This window comes from Anopheles funestus, chromosome X (genome assembly GCF_943734845.2).
Source record: "Anopheles funestus chromosome X, idAnoFuneDA-416_04, whole genome shotgun sequence".
Lineage (NCBI taxonomy): Eukaryota > Metazoa > Arthropoda > Insecta > Diptera > Culicidae > Anopheles > Anopheles funestus.
In genome coordinates this window covers 9,721,197-9,739,517 of record NC_064597.1, presented here as the reverse complement: position 1 = coordinate 9,739,517, position 18,321 = coordinate 9,721,197, and the positions used below count along the sequence as shown (strand labels likewise).

Genomic DNA, 18,321 nt, shown 5'->3' with positions numbered 1-18,321 from the left:
GTCAGTATTACAACACTCATACAATGAATTATGAATGATATTGTGAATGAAGCAAAATGAGAAATATTCATAATTAAATTATCTCTTCCAGATCTTCCTCAACGTAATCGAACAAATACTCTTTCTGGAACGTATTACCATACGGTACCATCTGTAAATACATCGTTTCTAATTGAGCAATTTAAAAAAAGAGTTTAAATACCTCGACTTCACCATTAACCTTAACCTTGCACGGAATAGTATCCAACTGCTCTCTCTCTCTCTGTCTCTCACGAAAAGTGTTTTATCTCGTTACCGAGCAGAAAACCCCTGTAAAGCATGCGAAGAGAGCGACTTCGCGTCTTTGGAGTTGCGTTGGAGCGCGTTCGGCTATGCTCTCCGGCCGGCGAGTATTTAATCATTGCAGACGAGTGCGTCGCTGTTAGTAGATGCGCAGTGACCGAAACGTTGAACCGCACGCCGTGGTTAATCTTGCCGAGTGGGTACCAAGTAGTGCGCGAGTTGAGTTGAGTCTGCGTTAGTGCAACGGTTCCGGTACCATCCAGGTCCCTTCACTTTCTCACTTTTTCCCTCCCCCACCACCACCACCACCCCCTACAAAACACATTCACCCCACCCCACGGTTCACGTGGTGTAATCCGTATTGTGTGTGTCCGGTAGCCCATTCGCACTCGTGACGGAGTTGTTGCGTGATAAAACGACGGGGGGTGGTATCGGCGGTGTGGTGAAAGTGTCAGGCAGTGGTCTTCAACAACAAAAAGACACAAAAAAGGGCACAGGGGTGAAGGTCACTGGAACACCGGTTACGTGCTTTGGGGGAACCTCTGTGCAAAAGCTGCGTCCACGTTTACAACCGATCAACCGAGCCACACTTCCCGTTTTCGTCGGTCCCGAACTCGCCCAACAAACTGCCAAAACAGTATGGCGCACCATCAAACCGGCCGTGCACTGCTTATCCTGTTTACCTTCCAGCTCTTCATCGTATCGGTAAGCATGTGTGTGTGTGCGTGTGTTTTTGTTGTTGTCGAACGGACGCTCATCCAGATGAGATCACAGCCGCGCTGTCTATCCGAGATCGATTTGACAGATGGTGTGCAGCGAAAGCAAGATATCGGAAGAAGACGCCCAACACGGTGCGTGGGAGTTAGGAAAGAGAAAGAAATTCGAAGGAAAAAAAAAGTACGCAATTGTGTGTCAGATAGAGTGGGTTTCAGTAACAAACCGCCGTAGAGTGATGCAAATTATTATGCAAAACAAGCACACCGAATCAAGTTTGGCAGACATTGATAACGGTGCTGTTGCGAGTTCTTTTTTTTTTGTTGGTGTAACACGTCTGGATGACGTCACACGGCAAAAGGTTTTCAGGTTTCGGATACTACGAGTGCGAGTGGCGACCAAGCCGACCGTAGACGAAGCATTGATTTGTTTACACAAATGGAGCTGACACGCTATTATTGCTCGGAAGATTGTGATCTCCCGTTTTTACACTGCAATACCGCGCTTGACAGCTTAGTTGTCAAGTGTGATAAAAAGTACATCATCTGCCAAAGTTAACTTCTACTGAACGAGCGCAATCGGTAACGATTGTTGCTCCGCTGTAGGCAAAAACTCGATCGTAACCCGTGGAATGTAAAAGCTCTTGCGCATTGTAAAATCTGTAACAATGTCAATTCATTTCCCAGGGGTGAAACATTTATTACACGATCGGTGATTCGATGCAAACCCAACCAGGCAACCCCTTTAATCGCTCTCTCTCTCTCTCACTATTTTCGATATCCAGGCTTTCTCTCTCTCTCTTTTCCTCTATCTGTCTCTCAGCAGCAGTGAATGTGAGATGAGATACGAGCGATCGCCGTAAGTTGCGCAAAGTGGTTTCGCGGCTTTTTTTCCTCCCCGCTCAATGTGGAGAGTTGTCGCTCATAAGAAAAAGTATGCAGCAGTAACAATAAAAAAAAAACGCAACCACCAATGTATGACGCAATGGTTTTTGGAGCCGGCTTAGCCAGCGGGCGGCTGTGGCTAGATAAGCGGTATAACCGGACCTACGATCAAGAGCACACAGTCGGAGCCACTCGCAGCGAGATCTTTCGCGCAAAAGTGCACCAAATGCTTTTAATTGGATCGCTCCAAGTTCTCGGAATAGCCTACAATCAGTGCTTATCGTGGTGCACTCGGATTAAATAATGAATCATTGCGGATCGTTCCAGAAACCTTGGTTGCCTTGGTGCGTTGGAGCATACTCTGAAGTATTCTGTATAAAATATGCAACATTAATTTATTCGAACGACCTCACCAAACAGGGAAGTAACCATTCTTCCAATCGGTACATACAAAGTAATACACTCACAGTAATAGCAACAATTGGGGATGTATATTCTTAAATAGTCGGGAAATGAAAGTAACGCATCCCAGAAATGCTAATCCTCTTCCAAACAGGTGGCTAAAAGTTTATAAACATATGCATATGGCGTCTTGTAGCCGGGACTTTCCAAGTTGACCCTCCCTCGCATAAAAAAAAATAAAATACACCCCCCGGTCGCTAGCCGAAAGGAAGTGGACAAACGGAAGAGGATTTAGCATGATAGCGCTGCCAGGGTGGGTGGTGTTTGACGGGAACGAGATCCGGTGTACAGTTTGTTGTGAGCCATCGGGTCTTCCCGTGCTCACGCACCGGCTAGAACACGCGCGCGTACCCCTTTGTGTTCCAGATATGTACGTATCGAAAAAAATGGAATAGCGTGTAACTTCCGCATGCGCTGGCTAGAGGCACGGCACGTTTGCACGGTAAACAGGTAACAGGTTTGGGGAAATCCCACCAAACATCAGCAATCGTCAATGCAAGGCGCAACACAAACACCTGTGACGCGAGATGTGTGATGTGGTTCTCGGGTGTTTTAGAATGCGTCGAACAGCTATGGTAGATTCATAATCTGGAACGGGTCGCGTTGTTCCATGTTCGCTGACGGGGGGCCCATTTTGTGCTCTTTGTAAAGATGAAGTTTTGGAGAAGAGTTTGAAGAGTTCTTGTGGAGCAGTGTTAGTATATTTAATATTTAAAATTAGCTACTCTAGGATATATGATTTCACAAGAAACTCCAGGCTCAATTATTGGAGTAATTGAGACTTCATTTACTTTTATTTGCAAAAGTATGAAGAATTCTGGAATCCTCAAATTTTTGGATCGCAAGAGTTCCTTATCTTGTGTACATTAATGATTAAGTCTACCAAAATAGAAGGGTTTTGCGTCATCTTTCCATGATATCGTTTTTGGGGTAAAACAATTTTTGGCTATATCTCAGGCTTTTCGGAATTCCTCAAGGATTCCTCTTGACGTCTAAGCAGTGAGTATTTTTGAATAACTTTTTTCTCCAAAATGTCTCACCATTGTATACTTCTTCCCAGACGTGCTATATTTGACGAAACGCACAAACAAGAAGCGCATTCCAGGGAGATGCTGGAAGAATGTTAAAGCAAATTCCTTTAATAGTCATCCCATAATCCTTCCCCCTTGCATGTACATACCCATGCGCTCAACCTGCGTTCATCATCGTTCAACCTTAGCTGACCGGTTGGTGTTCAACGTCCTAAAAGGATGCAGCACAATCTAGAATAATCTGAATCTTGTTTGCATAAGCATTCTCACCCAGTGAAGTTACGTGCGCTCAACGAAAGAAAAAAACGCATTGAAGCTACTTAAAGGCTCACCAGAAGTATCTTGACCCGAGCAAGATCTGGATGAGGTGTCAGCAAAGATGCATCCGTTTACTTGCTTCCACACACACACAAAAAACGGAAAAAGCGGACGGTTCACCTATCCAAAACCATCCTCCCTCGAATCAGCCTTTGCGAAACCATCCGTCAGACCATGACCCACCTCAAGGACGTGCAGAGCTAAGAGCAAAGAGCGGAAATTTAACTGCACCCTTCACGGGTGCAAATCCGTTCCCAAAGCCGTGCCATGTTTATTCAATGATGGAAACTCGCCAAGCTCGTTTAAAATGATAACATCCCGACCCGATGTCTGTCGCTTTTAGAGTGGACCTCGGAATGGTGGCAAAAGGGGAGGGGGGGGGGGGGCGGGGGGGGTTCGCAAAACAACACACGAGAAGCTACCCGTAAAAAAATCAACAAAAAAAGGGATGATGACCCAATGTTACCAGTCAGCGAGATTCTGAAGCTTTGGGGGATGAGATTTCGTTATTTTTAGCTTTATCCCCTAACCAGTGTGAGAAGGTTTTTGTTGTTCTTATATTTAAGCTCGTTTCCCCAGTTTATAACCCATTTACTGCAACAAACAACGAAGAAAATTATGCACTCTCGACGAGAATTCACGAGCGCCCGGTTCGGTTACCATGCGAACCAATCACATTACAAGAGTTAATGTTTTGTTTCCCGCTTCCGGATGGGTCCGGAAATGGGTGAAACAGATGATGAGTTTTTGGGAGGTGGAGGAGCGCACAACATCATCCTTTAAGGATGATAAAATTCGGTACATTCAGTTATTAAATCATTGTAAAATAAAAAAAAAACCCCAAAAAAAGAACCCCTTTCACCGAACAGTGTGGCGCTTGTTGGACGCTTTTTGGCTTTCCATGCAACGAAGCTAAGGAAATTATTAATCAATATTGCACTACCGTACCGTAAGGAATTTATCCTACCTTTTGCTGGTGCTGGTCCTGTGCCGTAATTTTCAATTAACCTGCAAACTGCATACAGCAAACTTCAAACAGAAGCTGGAAAAAAAACTTTCCGAGTATCACCGAAAAATTTCAACACATCCAAAGAGCGTAACAGAATGGAAGCAAACAAAGAGTGTGGAAAGTATGATCGATGTATGCGAAACATACCGCACACAGCCACACAAGTAAAGGGCCCACTTCCGGGTGACAGTATTCGCCCGATTTCGCTCGGGTACCGTCGATAGTGAACTTTGACATTTTTGATAAAACTTTTTCCCATGTACTGCCGTATCGTGCACAAGCCCAGGTCACAAGCTGTCACCACCATCGACCGCAATACGGACATTACCGGTGGGGAGGCAGGGGGTTTTGTTTCGAACCACCAGAAGTCTAATACAAACCGCCATGTTCGGGAATGGCTAATTATCATCAACCCAACAGTGCATGCTTTGTGTCTTGCACCACATTCTAATGTTCCACCCAGTAGCGTGAAGGTAGGGATAGGTAAAAATAGGGCACATCATTTATAATTCATTGCTGTGTCAGAAGGTGTCAATAGACGTCATCGCTCGAGTGTTAGGTGTAAACGCTATGCTAAATACCTGACCAGTAATATAATGCATCACACTGATAACCATCTTCCATGAGGGTGTGTGTAGTTTAGTTTTTTGTTTATCAGTCCCACCGAAAGTTTACCCCCTTCCAATGACGTCCGTATTGATGATTCATTAAAACACTTTTCTTTCCGTTTTCTGCTTGCAGCTGTACGCCAATCCACAAACGTTCGGGCCACTGATACGCGACCGTGCGATACGCGATCGCCAGCAAACGTCCGAGGAAGATTTAAATGCCAACATTGAGCGGATCTATCGGAAAGACTTTAAAACGGCCGCACCACCCAAAGAGCACAGCACGGATGAGGTGGAACCATCGCCAACGGAACTCATCTCACGTTCGGTAGGTGTTTTTTTTACCTAATAGAGACATTTATTTAAAATTTATTACGCCTTATTACGGAACACTAATAGTAATGTTCGGGGTACACCCGTCTATCTCGTAACGATTGTTTTTATATATCTTTTACTTCAGTTTAAGATGCTCGACAACACCTTAGAGATAATAATAGTATACACTCATTACTAGAGATGAGAATAACAACTCTTTTCAGTGAGTCAACTCAGAGCGAATGAGTCGTTATTAGGAGTCAGCTCGTTTAACGACTTATTTTGAAGTCGCAAAAAAAATCCGGCATAAACGTATAAGTCATTTATAAGGCTTAGGAGGACTAGAAGGGCTAGGACCTTGGGAGGATTTCAAATTTATAGAATTTTCTAATTTTTATATTTTTTTTATACTGTTTTTTATTTTAAGCATTATTTGAGTGAAAAAGAACTCATTGCAACCAATTGGCATTAAAATAAATCAATTTAATTTTTTTTGCAAAATTTCTCAAAAAAAACGTAAGGGGTAAGCTTTATTAAATTTTCGAGTGGAAAATTTTTTTGAATTTTTTTTCTGATTTTTTATTCTTTTTTTAATTCAAAGCATTATTTGAGTGAAAAGAAACTTATTGCAACAAATTCGCATTACAATATATCACATTTAAAAATTTTGCTGAGTTACAGAAAAAATTAAGAAAATTTTACATTTTATCAAACAGGGTAAGGAACTTGGTTCCCTGAATAACTTCTGGCACAGACATCTGACGGTATGGCCGTCCAAGAAGAAAATGTAGCCATTGGTGCCATCTATCGACCACAGGTTAAAGATTGGCGATCCGTTTGATGCCGACCGAGTTATAGGCAAAATTTGGTGCAAAAATGACCCTTAGTAAATTTTCATTTTTTTTAATTTTTTGATTTTTTCATTATTTTTCACTCTTTTTTTAATTTAAAGCATTATTTGAGTGAACAGAAACTTCTTGCAACGAATTCGCATTGAAATACATCAATTTACAAATTTTGCTAAATATCTCAAAAAAAAATTAAGGGTATTAAGCGGAATGGTAATTAAGGCCCCAAAACAAAAGAGAGTCGCACTGTCGATAAACTTAAATCAATCAGTTTTATTTTGTATAGATCCACTATGACCGATCGGAGGAAGCGCCAAAAATTTCGGGGCCCCTTTTAGCATCAGGGCCCACCGTGGCCGCTCGGTTTGCGTAGTGGATGATCCGTCTCTGAGTAGGATAATAAATATCCTAAAAGTATCCCGTTTCATGTTCTTCAAACTAGCCCGCTTGTTCGCTTATGCAGGTTTGACAATTAGGCAGAGCGAGCAGTATATTCATTTGGCTAGTTGTATTCAACTCATGTATTCAACTCATGTGTATCAAATGTTTCGTTTCAACTCATTTTTGTTTCAACTCACTATCTCACTCTTACTCACTTTGGAGTATTTGTATGTAACGTATTGGAATACGTTATGGAGTAATAAAACCACAAAAGGCCTTTTTTGAGCATGATATGACAGTTGATTGCATACCTTTAGGGGCACGCTCATAATATATAACCTAATGATGAGTAATCGTGGTGGGATTTACACTTTTGATTAAAAAACAAATAATATAATTAAAATAAAAATTAAAATACAAGATAATAAGAAGTTTTATTGTATTCGTGAGCTCCTTCCCTCTATAAAAATTTCAGCCAATAGTTATTAGACATATTTTTTTTCTATTCAATTTTTTTTTATCAAAGCATAAGAGAAGAAATCTATCTTAATTGTTAATAATTGAGTGTGTGTTCTATATTTCTGCAGAATGCCGGTAGTACAACGCGCCCTAGGCGACCGATTGAGAACAACGAACAGAACGCGATGGTGTACGTGATTCGTGATTCCGATGGAAAGCTGGTGCCAAAGTTTGCTGAACCTTCATCGATAGCTACCACACCACGCAGTGCAAGCAAACCCGACCCACCATTGCCCAACGAAAAGAACGGCATGTTTGTGCTCAAGCGTAAGTAGAAAATGATCGTGTAAATGTGACGCCCGGGGTTACTTACTTTTTTTTTCTTGGTATAGTTTCCACCCCAAGTAACCAATCGCTGATGGAAGTTGAAGATCCCAAATTTGAGGACGGATCCTACCCGTCCGGGTATCCAATCGAACTGATCGATAATATACTGAAAATGCACAAGGGCTACTATGAGGATGTGTTTGAGAAAACATTCAAGCGGGAACCGCTAACGACGCGCGTTAACAGCGAATCGGACAAATATTTGTGTGCGTCAGAAACGCGCACCGAATATCCAACCTCCAGCGTGGACAATGTAGCGATCGTGAACGTGAAGGGTTTCTATCAGCCCGTTGTGTATGAGATGTGTTTGTAAGTTCGCTAGTGTACTGTGTATCCTGGGATTGTTGAAACCAGCCCTTAACACGTGTTTGTTTTTCCCTATTGCAGAAACAATGGCAGCACTTGCAGCAAAAGTAATACCAGCGCCAAGTATAAGCTTATCTGCTTGCAGACGTACAGGTACTACAAGATGTTTGTCGCCCCGATTGCAACGAGTAGTGAGCCGGACAAGTTTAAGTTTATAGACGTCCGGTTACCGGCCTGCTGCAAGTGTGCCCAGGTCCCGGAAGATGCAACAATGAAATAGACACACCGAACCCTGAACACTCGAACTTCGTACCATTAATATGTTTAACACATCCCCCCCCTAATATGCCATATTGTCTAGACGTGCGCGTGCCTATATGTGCTATATAGTTATATATACTTCAAACCTTTTTCCCATTGGATCAAGGTTCAAGGATTTTAATCCCACATTACCTTGATTCCGCTTTGGTGTGATTTGTGTTTAATTTTGCTCCCTGTTTTTATTTTTTTGTTTTTGTTTTATAATGCAACGATTGTTAGCGCAATAACAAACTCTGCATAACATAGTAACCATACGTGTGCTCTCCAAACCGATTCGCATCCGCTTTTGCTTATGCGTGTTGTCCTAACTAAATCACAACACATTGACGGTGCTTCTTTCTACATGTATGGGGCAGTGGTAGGGTTATCAAGCAACCAGACAGAGCACAGAAACTGCCCGATCCACACTCTCTCTCTCTCTCTCTCTCTTATTGACTAGCATTTAGCAGCACCGATCGCGATCCCAAATGCTCGTGTATAATTTTAGTGCAAGCCAAAAAATATAGTAAACCCATTGTTGTCTAATATGCGGTAGTACATGTTTCCGTGTCCTCTACCCATCCGAATAAGACCTTCGTTTCCGATCAGATACGGAACATCTACCTATTTACCTTCACATTCTGATACCGGTTCTTCGCTATCGTCTGGACAACCTGTTGCGCAACAGCATCTACGTGTGGGACGACGACGACGTGCTCTGGAGTCTCGGACATTAGGCGGGACCAGTTGGAATAATCGTGCGCGCGGGAACGTGCCACATCATCTTGATAATGAGCGACACATTATCGATGGCTGTGTAAACCACCGATTGAAAAGGAATTCCACTAGCGACGAACCGCGTTCAGTCTGGCCTATGGCCGCATCACCAGCTCATCAAGCTTCAAGGATACAGCAACATCATACTGCCACGAAGCTACGGGTTCCGAAGTACCGAAAGTACTGGTGCTGGCTTTAATGGGAATCCAAACTGTATTGCGCGCGACGTACCTTTTGGTGTGTTCGATCGACACACACACACCCATTGCAACCGATTCGTGCAACCGATGCAGACCTACTGCTTTAGGCTGCGGCTGCAATTCCCAACGTGCCCAAAAAGCACGACCGAATCCGTAGCGCGGTATGCGCATGTCCTTGCCACATTCAAATTGCGAGAAAGGATACACAGGATGCCGTCCTGCTGCCGAGGAGTCGATGTTTTTGGAATGCTGTCAGTTTTGCTATAATTTGTTTTTTTATGGTGAAATTATGGCATGCTAGAGAAAACTAATTTTCTTGGCATTTGAAGGATATCAGTTTTTGGGCTGAAATAAAGTCGCTGAAATATTACCTCATTTTGAATTATCTGATCTGGCCTGAAATTAGATATGTTTGAACACATTTCAATTGTCGTTATGTATTCCTTGCTAAAGTAATTAGCTGATATACGCTGTAGTACAAGGTTAGGGAACTTGATGTTCTTTGTCGGCAGTGAGAAGCTTCTGTCAAACTGTGAAATGAGCAGCGATAAATATTTTACACCACTTCGAAATGTACCTCGCACCGAAAGAGGGTCACATTAAAGAGTTTGTAAAATAAATGTTTACGGTTGCGCAAGGTAAATTTTGAATAATTGACAGTTGATGGTAATTATAATTAATTTCATGTTGTTATACTAATAACTAAAAATTGACGATGACGAAACGGTAACTGTAACGAAATAAAATAACCGTTACAGAGCTATACACCAAGCTACTGAAGATCTTACATGCTAGTTATTGTGTGAATATAATCACCGCCATCAATACGAATGGATCGATCTCCATCTGTAATGATGATGGCAATGGAGAGCTAAACTGACTGGTCAGACCCTTTTATAGTTGGCTCGTGCGCATCTTGCGATGGCAGATTTTATGGCGTCAATTTATGACTACATTTTATGGCGGATATATTTATCTGCCATGCGGTATTAGTCATATTACTGAGACTTGTCTTACCTACTCCTCTCACTTCGACATGAATATTTATTGTGACATTTGATCTTAAACTGTTGTGGAGATTTTCCTGAGTGTGTTAGCTTTGTAAACTCACCAATCACTTCAATATTGTAAAAAAACGCTTAACTAACTCCGTTACTTATTGCTTAGCAATTGTCGCGTTTGAGCACAGCGTAGCCTTGGCCAGATCAGCAAATTTATAGATTTTTTTAAATTTTTTAATTCTTTTTATTCTTTTTTTATTTAAAGCATTTTTTGACTAAAAAGGATTTTTTTCAATCAATTCGCATTAAAATAAATCAATTTAAAATTCTTTGCTAAATTTCCCAAAAAAAAGGAAGGCTATAGCCTTAAGAAATTTTCAATTTGTTTGAATTTTTAGATTTATTTTTATTTTTTATTCTTTTTTTATTATTTGGGTGAAAAGAAACCTATTTCAACCGATTCGCATTACAGATGGCGTCAAGTCGCGCTTCGAATAGCGATTTTTCGCTGAAAATTCACGTAAAGCGACATTTCGTAATTTTTTGTATGAAGTTTCGCAAAAATTTTCTGAATCGCGTTCACAAAAGCGACAATTGCTAATAGTGACGAGGTAAGATAATGTTGTCGTTATTCGTAAAATAATATCTGGTAGTAAAGTTGACGTTAACGATCGATTTTGTGAAGTAATTTCAATTTAAAATTTCTCAATATTTTCAATCCATTCAAACAATTTGCGGTAGTTTATTACACATAATGTTATCATGCGCATCACCTCAGACCTTTGCATAGCAGCAAAGCATTTGAATAATTATGTAGACTGTTTCCATTATACTCTAGAGCTCTGCATTGGCTCTAGAGTAAATGTTCACAGTCAACGGATCTGAACCTTGCTGGTACTTTTATACCTGCGTTGGACTGTCTGCAAGAGGGCCGGATGCTAGCAATAAATCATTGTGCGCGATCTACAGTATCAACTCACAATGCTTCATGTAATCGAATGGCAATGAGCGGATGAACTATCCCCACCCAGTTCGGGCAAAAGAAGCGAATAATTGCGCTCGTCTGCATGATATCATAGAGCAGTATTTTGCATGATTAATGCTCTCTCTTCTTTTTCTAGCGAAAAAGATCTACTAACACCTTCTGCAGATTGCCTTCTGTCACAGCAGCGAGTGCAAAGCAATTGTTCCCTGGGAGGGGCAAAATAACTGAATTTATCCAGAGATCGAGCTAAAATCGAAAGAAATTCAGCTATTTCTCACGCCGGATTGTTTTCTTGGGCGATTTTTTGAGAGTGTTTTTGTGGCTGATAAGTGCTTTACTAGAAGTATTCATACGTCTAGTAAAACTACTTATCTGCAAGCAATGTGGACAACTGATGCCGTTTTTATACTATCTCGCAGGCGAGGTGACTCATTCGACGGTAGCGTTGCAGCCAATAATTACCATTTTTATTGCGTGTTGGAATGCGAGAGAAATCATAAAAAAGAACTAATTCGCATACGATTACCTTTGACCTGATGTGCCGGACAGCAAACAGATCAATACACGGTACAATAGGTGTTGCTAATTATGAGTAATAGCTACCATATATGTAAACGAATCAATTACGGATATCATAAAACGTTTTGAGGTTGTATCATGCGTACCTGGGTATACACCTGGGTCGTAAAGCACTTCAATGAGCACTTCAATGTGACATGGTACACGAGATCGACGAATGTCTGACGTAAGTGAAGGGAAAGAGATTATGACTGTACGTTTTGAAGCATTCGTGCACCAAAGCTCTCTCTCTCTCTATCTCTCTCTCTCTTTCTCTCTTGGCTTAACGACCTCTAAGGTCACGCCGGCTATTTCTGGAGTTCTAGACTTATTTTCACCAAGCAGCCGGATAGTCAGTTCTTGCTACGGAGGTAGATTCATCACCCTTCCGTCCGCTGGGAATGATGGATGGCCTTGACAATTTGCTCGAAAAGCTCACTGTGAACCGTCTCAACGAGCACTTGGAGGATAAAGACTAAGTCCCTCAAGACCTCATGAACATCCTCGCCAGTTGGTTTTTGGATCAGGTTTCTCGTTTATGATACCGATCACGGCGAAGTCACGCGGTGCCTGTCTGTTGGCATTACACTGAGGTTCATACTAGGTCCCACTCTGTGGACTGTATGATAGCGTGAAGAGTGTGGAGTTGCCCAAGGGCGTGGAGGTAGTCAGTTAGCGTCAACGCGGTTAACCGTTGGATGAGGAATCACCATCTTGAGTTGGTAGCTGACAAGACGGACGCGTTGATGATCTCGTTCTCATTGAAGAACAGCGAGCACATCCCGATCGACATTTTCGGAACACGAATGACTTCCCCCCATTACCTCGGGGTCATGCTTCACGATCACCTTTCGTGGCAGCCACATATTGAGTATGTCCCGGAGAAAGCGCTCCGTGTTGCCAAGGTGGTGACACTGCTGATGCCAGCTGTCGCAGGCTGCTTGAACGTGTCCAGAAGCAGTGCCTACTGAGGACGGTGTCTACATTCCGAACAATGCGGTACGAGGCTATTGGTGTACTCGCCAGCTTCGTACCGATCTGTTTGCTTGTTGAAGAAGAAGCTCGCTGCTATCATCGTCAGGAATCCTCATGGGGGCCTTTAATCATTGGCAGCGATCAGAAAAGAGGAACGACTGGACACGCGAAAAAAAGTGAAAAGAAACATATTGCAACAAATTCCCAATAAAATATATCACATTTTTCAATATTGCTAAACTGTTCAAAAACAGGGTAAGGAACTTGGTTCCCTGAATAACTTCTGGCACAGACATCTGAGGGCATGGCCGTCCAAGAAGAAAATGTAGCCATTGGTGCCATCTATCGACCACAGGTTAAAGATTGGCGATCCGTTGGATACCGACCGAGTTATAGGTAAAAGTTGGTGCAAAAATGACCCTTAGTAAATTTTCATTTTTTTTTTGAATTTTTTGATTTTTTCATTATTTTTCACTCTTTTTTTTATTTCAATCATTATTTGAGTGAAAAGAAACTCATTGCAACCAATTGGGATTAAAATAAAACAATTTTATTTTTTTTGCAAAATTTCTCAAAAAAAACGTAAGGGGTAAGCCTTATGAAATTTTCGAGTTGAAATTTTTTTGAAATTTTTTTTTCGATTTTTTATTCTTTTTTTAGTTTATAGCATTATTTGAGTGAAAAGAAACATATTGCAACAAATTCCCATTAAAATATATCACATTTTTCAATATCGCTAAATTGTTCAAAAACAGGGTAAGGAACTTGGTTCCCTGAATAACTTCTGGCACAGACATCTGACGGTATGGCCGTCCAAGAAGAAAGTGTAGTCATTGGTGCCATCTATCGACCACAAGTTAAAGATTGGCGATCCGTTGGATACCGACCGAGTTATAGGCAAAAGTTGGTGCAAAAATGAGAAAAATTTTACATTTTATCAAACAGGGTAAGGAACTTGGTTCCTTGAATAACTTCTGGCACAGACATCTGAGGGCATGGCTGTCCAAGAAGAAAATGTAGCCATTGGTGCCATCTATCGACCACAGGTTAAAGATTGGCGATCCGTTGGATACCGACCGAGTTATAGGCAAAATTTGGTGCAAAAATGACCTTTAGTAAATTTTCATTTTTTTGATTTTTTTGATTTTTTCATTATTTTTCACTCTTTTTTTTATTTCAATCATTATTTGAGTGAAAAGAAACTCATTGCAACCAATTGGGATTAAAATAAAACAATTCTATTTTTTTTGCAAAATTTCTCAAAAAAAACGTAAGGGGTAAGCCTTATGAAATTTTCGAGTTGAAATTTTTTTGAAATTTTTTTTTCGATTTTTTATTCTTTTTTTAGTTTATAGCATTATTTGAGTGAAAAGAAACATATTGCAACAAATTCCCATTAAAATATATCACATTTTTCAATATCGCTAAATTGTTCAAAAACAGGGTAAGGAACTTGGTTCCCTGAATAACTTCTGGCACAGACATCTGACGGTATGGCCGTCCAAGAAGAAAGTGTAGTCATTGGTGCCATCTATCGACCACAAGTTAAAGATTGGCGATCCGTTGGATACCGACCGAGTTATAGGCAAAAGTTGGTGCAAAAATGAGAAAAATTTTACATTTTATCAAACAGGGTAAGGAACTTGGTTCCTCGAATAACTTCTGGCACAGACATCTGAGGGCATGGCTGTCCAAGAAGAAAATGTAGCCATTGGTGCCATCTATCGACCACAGGTTAAAGATTGGCGATCCGTTGGATACCGACCGAGTTATAGGCAAAATTTGGTGCAAAAATGACCTTTAGTAAATTTTCATTTTTTTGATTTTTTTGATTTTTTCATTATTTTTCACTCTTTTTTTTATTTCAATCATTATTTGAGTGAAAAGAAACTCATTGCAACCAATTGGGATTAAAATAAAACAATTTTATTTTTTTTGCAAAATTTCTCAAAAAAAACGTAAGGGGTAAGCCTTATGAAATTTTCGAGTTGAAATTTTTTTGAAATTTTTTTTTCGATTTTTTATTCTTTTTTTAGTTTATAGCATTATTTGAGTGAAAAGAAACATATTGCAACAAATTCCCATTAAAATATATCACATTTTTCAATATCGCTAAATTGTTCAAAAACAGGGTAAGGAACTTGGTTCCCTGAATAACTTCTGGCACAGACATCTGACGGTATGGCCGTCCAAGAAGAAAGTGTAGTCATTGGTGCCATCTATCGACCACAAGTTAAAGATTGGCGATCCGTTGGATACCGACCGAGTTATAGGCAAAAGTTGGTGCAAAAATGAGAAAAATTTTACATTTTATCAAACAGGGTAAGGAACTTGGTTCCTCGAATAACTTCTGGCACAGACATCTGAGGGCATGGCTGTCCAAGAAGAAAATGTAGCCATTGGTGCCATCTATCGACCACAGGTTAAAGATTGGCGATCCGTTGGATACCGACCGAGTTATAGGCAAAATTTGGTGCAAAAATGACCTTTAGTAAATTTTCATTTTTTTGATTTTTTTGATTTTTTCATTATTTTTCACTCTTTTTTTTATTTCAATCATTATTTGAGTGAAAAGAAACTCATTGCAACCAATTGGGATTAAAATAAAACAATTCTATTTTTTTTGCAAAATTTCTCAAAAAAAACGTAAGGGGTAAGCCTTATGAAATTTTCGAGTTGAAATTTTTTTGAAATTTTTTTTTCGATTTTTTATTCTTTTTTTAGTTTATAGCATTATTTGAGTGAAAAGAAACATATTGCAACAAATTCCCATTAAAATATATCAAATTTTTCAATATCGCTAAATTGTTCAAAAACAGGGTAAGGAACTTGGTTCCCTGAATAACTTCTGGCACAGACATCTGACGGTATGGCCGTCCAAGAAGAAAATGTAGTCATTGGTGCCATCTATCGACCACAAGTTAAAGATTGGCGATCCGTTGGATACCGACCGAGTTATAGGCAAAAGTTGGTGCAAAAATGAGAAAAATTTTACATTTTCTCAAACAGGGTAAGGAACTTGGTTCCTCGAATAACTTCTGGCACAGACATCTGAGGGCATGGCTGTCCAAGAAGAAAATGTAGCCATTGGTGCCATCTATCGACCACAGGTTAAAGATTGGCGATCCGTTGGATACCGACCGAGTTATAGGCAAAATTTGGTGCAAAAATGACCTTTAGTAAATTTTCATTTTTTTGAATTTTTTGATTTTTTCATTATTTTTCACTCTTTTTTTTTATTTCAATCATTATTTGAGTGAAAAGAAACTCATTGCAACCAATTGGGATTAAAATAAAACAATTTTATTTTTTTTGCAAAATTGCTCAAAAAAAACGTAAGGGGTAAGCCTTATGAAATTTTCGAGTTGAAATTTTTTTGAAATTTTTTTTTCGATTTTTTATTCTTTTTTTAGTTTATAGCATTATTTGAGTGAAAAGAAACATATTGCAACAAATTCCCATTAAAATATATCAAATTTTTCAATATCGCTAAATTGTTCAAAAACAGGGTAAGGAACTTGGTTCCCTGAATAACTTCTGGCACAGACATCTGACGGTATGGCCGTCCAAGAAGAAAATGTAGCCATTGGTGCCATCTATCGACCACAAGTTAAAGATTGGCGATCCGTTGGATACCGACCGAGTTATAGGCAAAAGTTGGTGCAAAAATGAGAAAAATTTTACATTTTCTCAAACAGGGTAAGGAACTTGGTTCCTCGAATAACTTCTGGCACAGACATCTGAGGGCATGGCCGTCCAAGAAGAAAATGTAGCCATTGATGCCATCTATCGACCACAGGTTAAAGATTGGCGATCCGTTTAATACCGACCGAGTTATAGGCAAAATTTGGTGCGAAAATGACTTTTAGTAAAATTTCAATTTTTTGAATTTTTTGATTTTTTCATTATTTTTCACTCTTTTTTTTATTTCAATCATTATTTGAGTGAAAAGAAACTCATTGCAACCAATTGGGATTAAAATAAAACAATTCTATTTTTTTTGCAAAATTTCTCAAAAAAAACGTAAGAGGTAAGCCTTATGAAATTTTCGAGTTGAAATTTTTTTGAAATTTTTTTTTCGATTTTTTATTCTTTTTTTAGTTTATAGCATTATTTGAGTGAAAAGAAACATATTGTAACAAATTCCCATTAAAATATATCAAATTTTTCAATATCGCTAAATTGTTCAAAAACAGGGTAAGGAACTTGGTTCCCTGAATAACTTCTGGCACAGACATCTGACGGTATAGCCGTCCAAGAAGAAAATGTAGCCATTGGTGCCATCTATCGACCACAAGTTAAAGATTGGTGATCCGTTGGATACCGACCGAGTTATAGGCAAAATTTGGTGCAAAAATGAGAAAAATTTTACATTTTCTCAAACAGGGTAAGGAACTTGGTTCCTCGAATAACTTCTGGCACAGACATCTGAGGGCATGGCTGTCCAAGAAGAAAATGTAGCCATTGGTGCCATCTATCGACCACAGGTTAAAGATTGGCGATCCGTTGGATACCGACCGAGTTATAGGCAAAATTTGGTGCAAAAATGACCTTTAGAAAAATTTTCATTTTTTTGAATTTTTTGATTTTTTCATTATTTTTCACTCTTTTTTTTATTTCAATCATTATTTGAGTGAAAAGAAACTCATTGCAATCAATTGGGATTAAAATAAAACAATTTTATTTTTTTTGCAAAATTTCTCAAAAAAAACGTAAGGGGTAAGCCTTATGAAATTTTCGAGTTGAAATTTTTTTGAAATTTTTTTTTCGATTTTTTATTCTTTTTTTAGTTTATAGCATTATTTGAGTGAAAAGAAACACATTGCAACAAATTCCCATTAAAATATATCAAATTTTTCAATATTGCTAAATTGTTCAAAAACAGGGTAAGGAACTTGGTTCCCTGAATAACTTCTGGCACAGACATCTGACGGTATGGTCGTTCAAGAAGAAAATGTAGCCATTGGTGCCATCTATCGACCACAAGTTAAAGATTGGCGATTCGTTGGATACCGACCGAGTTATAGGCAAAAGTTGGTGCAAAAATGAGAAAAATTTTACATTTTCTCAAACAGGGTAAGGAACTTGGTTCCTCGAATAACTTCTGGCACAGACATCTGAGGGCATGGCCGTCCAAGAAGAAAATGTAGCCATTGATGCCATCTATCGACCACAGGTTAAAGATTGGCGATCCGTTGGATACCGACCGAGTTATAGGCAAAATTTGGTGCGAAAATGACCTTTAGTAAAATTTCAATTTTTTGAATTTTTTGATTTTTTCATTATTTTTCACTCTTTTTTTTTATTTCAATCATTATTTGAGTGAAAAGAAACTCATTGCAACCAATTGGGATTAAAATAAAACAATTCTATTTTTTTTGCAAAATTTCTCAAAAAAAAACGTAAGGGGTAAGCCTTATGAAATTTTCGAGTTGAAATTTTTTTGAAATTTTTTTTTCGATTTTTTATTCTTTTTTTAGTTTATAGCATTATTTGAGTGAAAAGAAACATATTGCAACAA

General features: G+C 39.4%; 1 protein-coding gene across 1 annotated transcript; it reads left to right on the top strand.

Annotated features, from left to right (window-relative positions):
• The first annotated feature begins 421 nt into the window (after positions 1 to 421).
• Positions 422 to 8,850, top strand: LOC125766138 (uncharacterized). The gene is made up of 5 exons (XM_049431821.1): positions 422 to 987; positions 5,442 to 5,636; positions 7,440 to 7,638; positions 7,704 to 8,007; positions 8,086 to 8,850. The coding sequence occupies exons 1-5, from the start codon at positions 922 to 924 to the stop codon at positions 8,282 to 8,284; spliced, it is 963 nt and encodes a 320-aa protein (XP_049287778.1). The 5' UTR covers positions 422 to 921; the 3' UTR covers positions 8,285 to 8,850.
• The last annotated feature ends 9,471 nt before the right edge of the window (positions 8,851 to 18,321 follow it).

Excerpts from the sequence above, each read along its gene's own strand:
- LOC125766138 (XM_049431821.1), top strand. The coding sequence starts at position 922 with ATGGCGCACCATCAAACCGGCCGTGCACTGCTTATCCTGTTTACCTTC. Across the intron at positions 988-5,441 it reads TCCAGCTCTTCATCGTATCG|CTGTACGCCAATCCACAAAC; the intron begins GTAAGCATGTGT and ends TTCTGCTTGCAG. Across the intron at positions 8,008-8,085 it reads GTTGTGTATGAGATGTGTTT|AAACAATGGCAGCACTTGCA; the intron begins GTAAGTTCGCTA and ends TCCCTATTGCAG.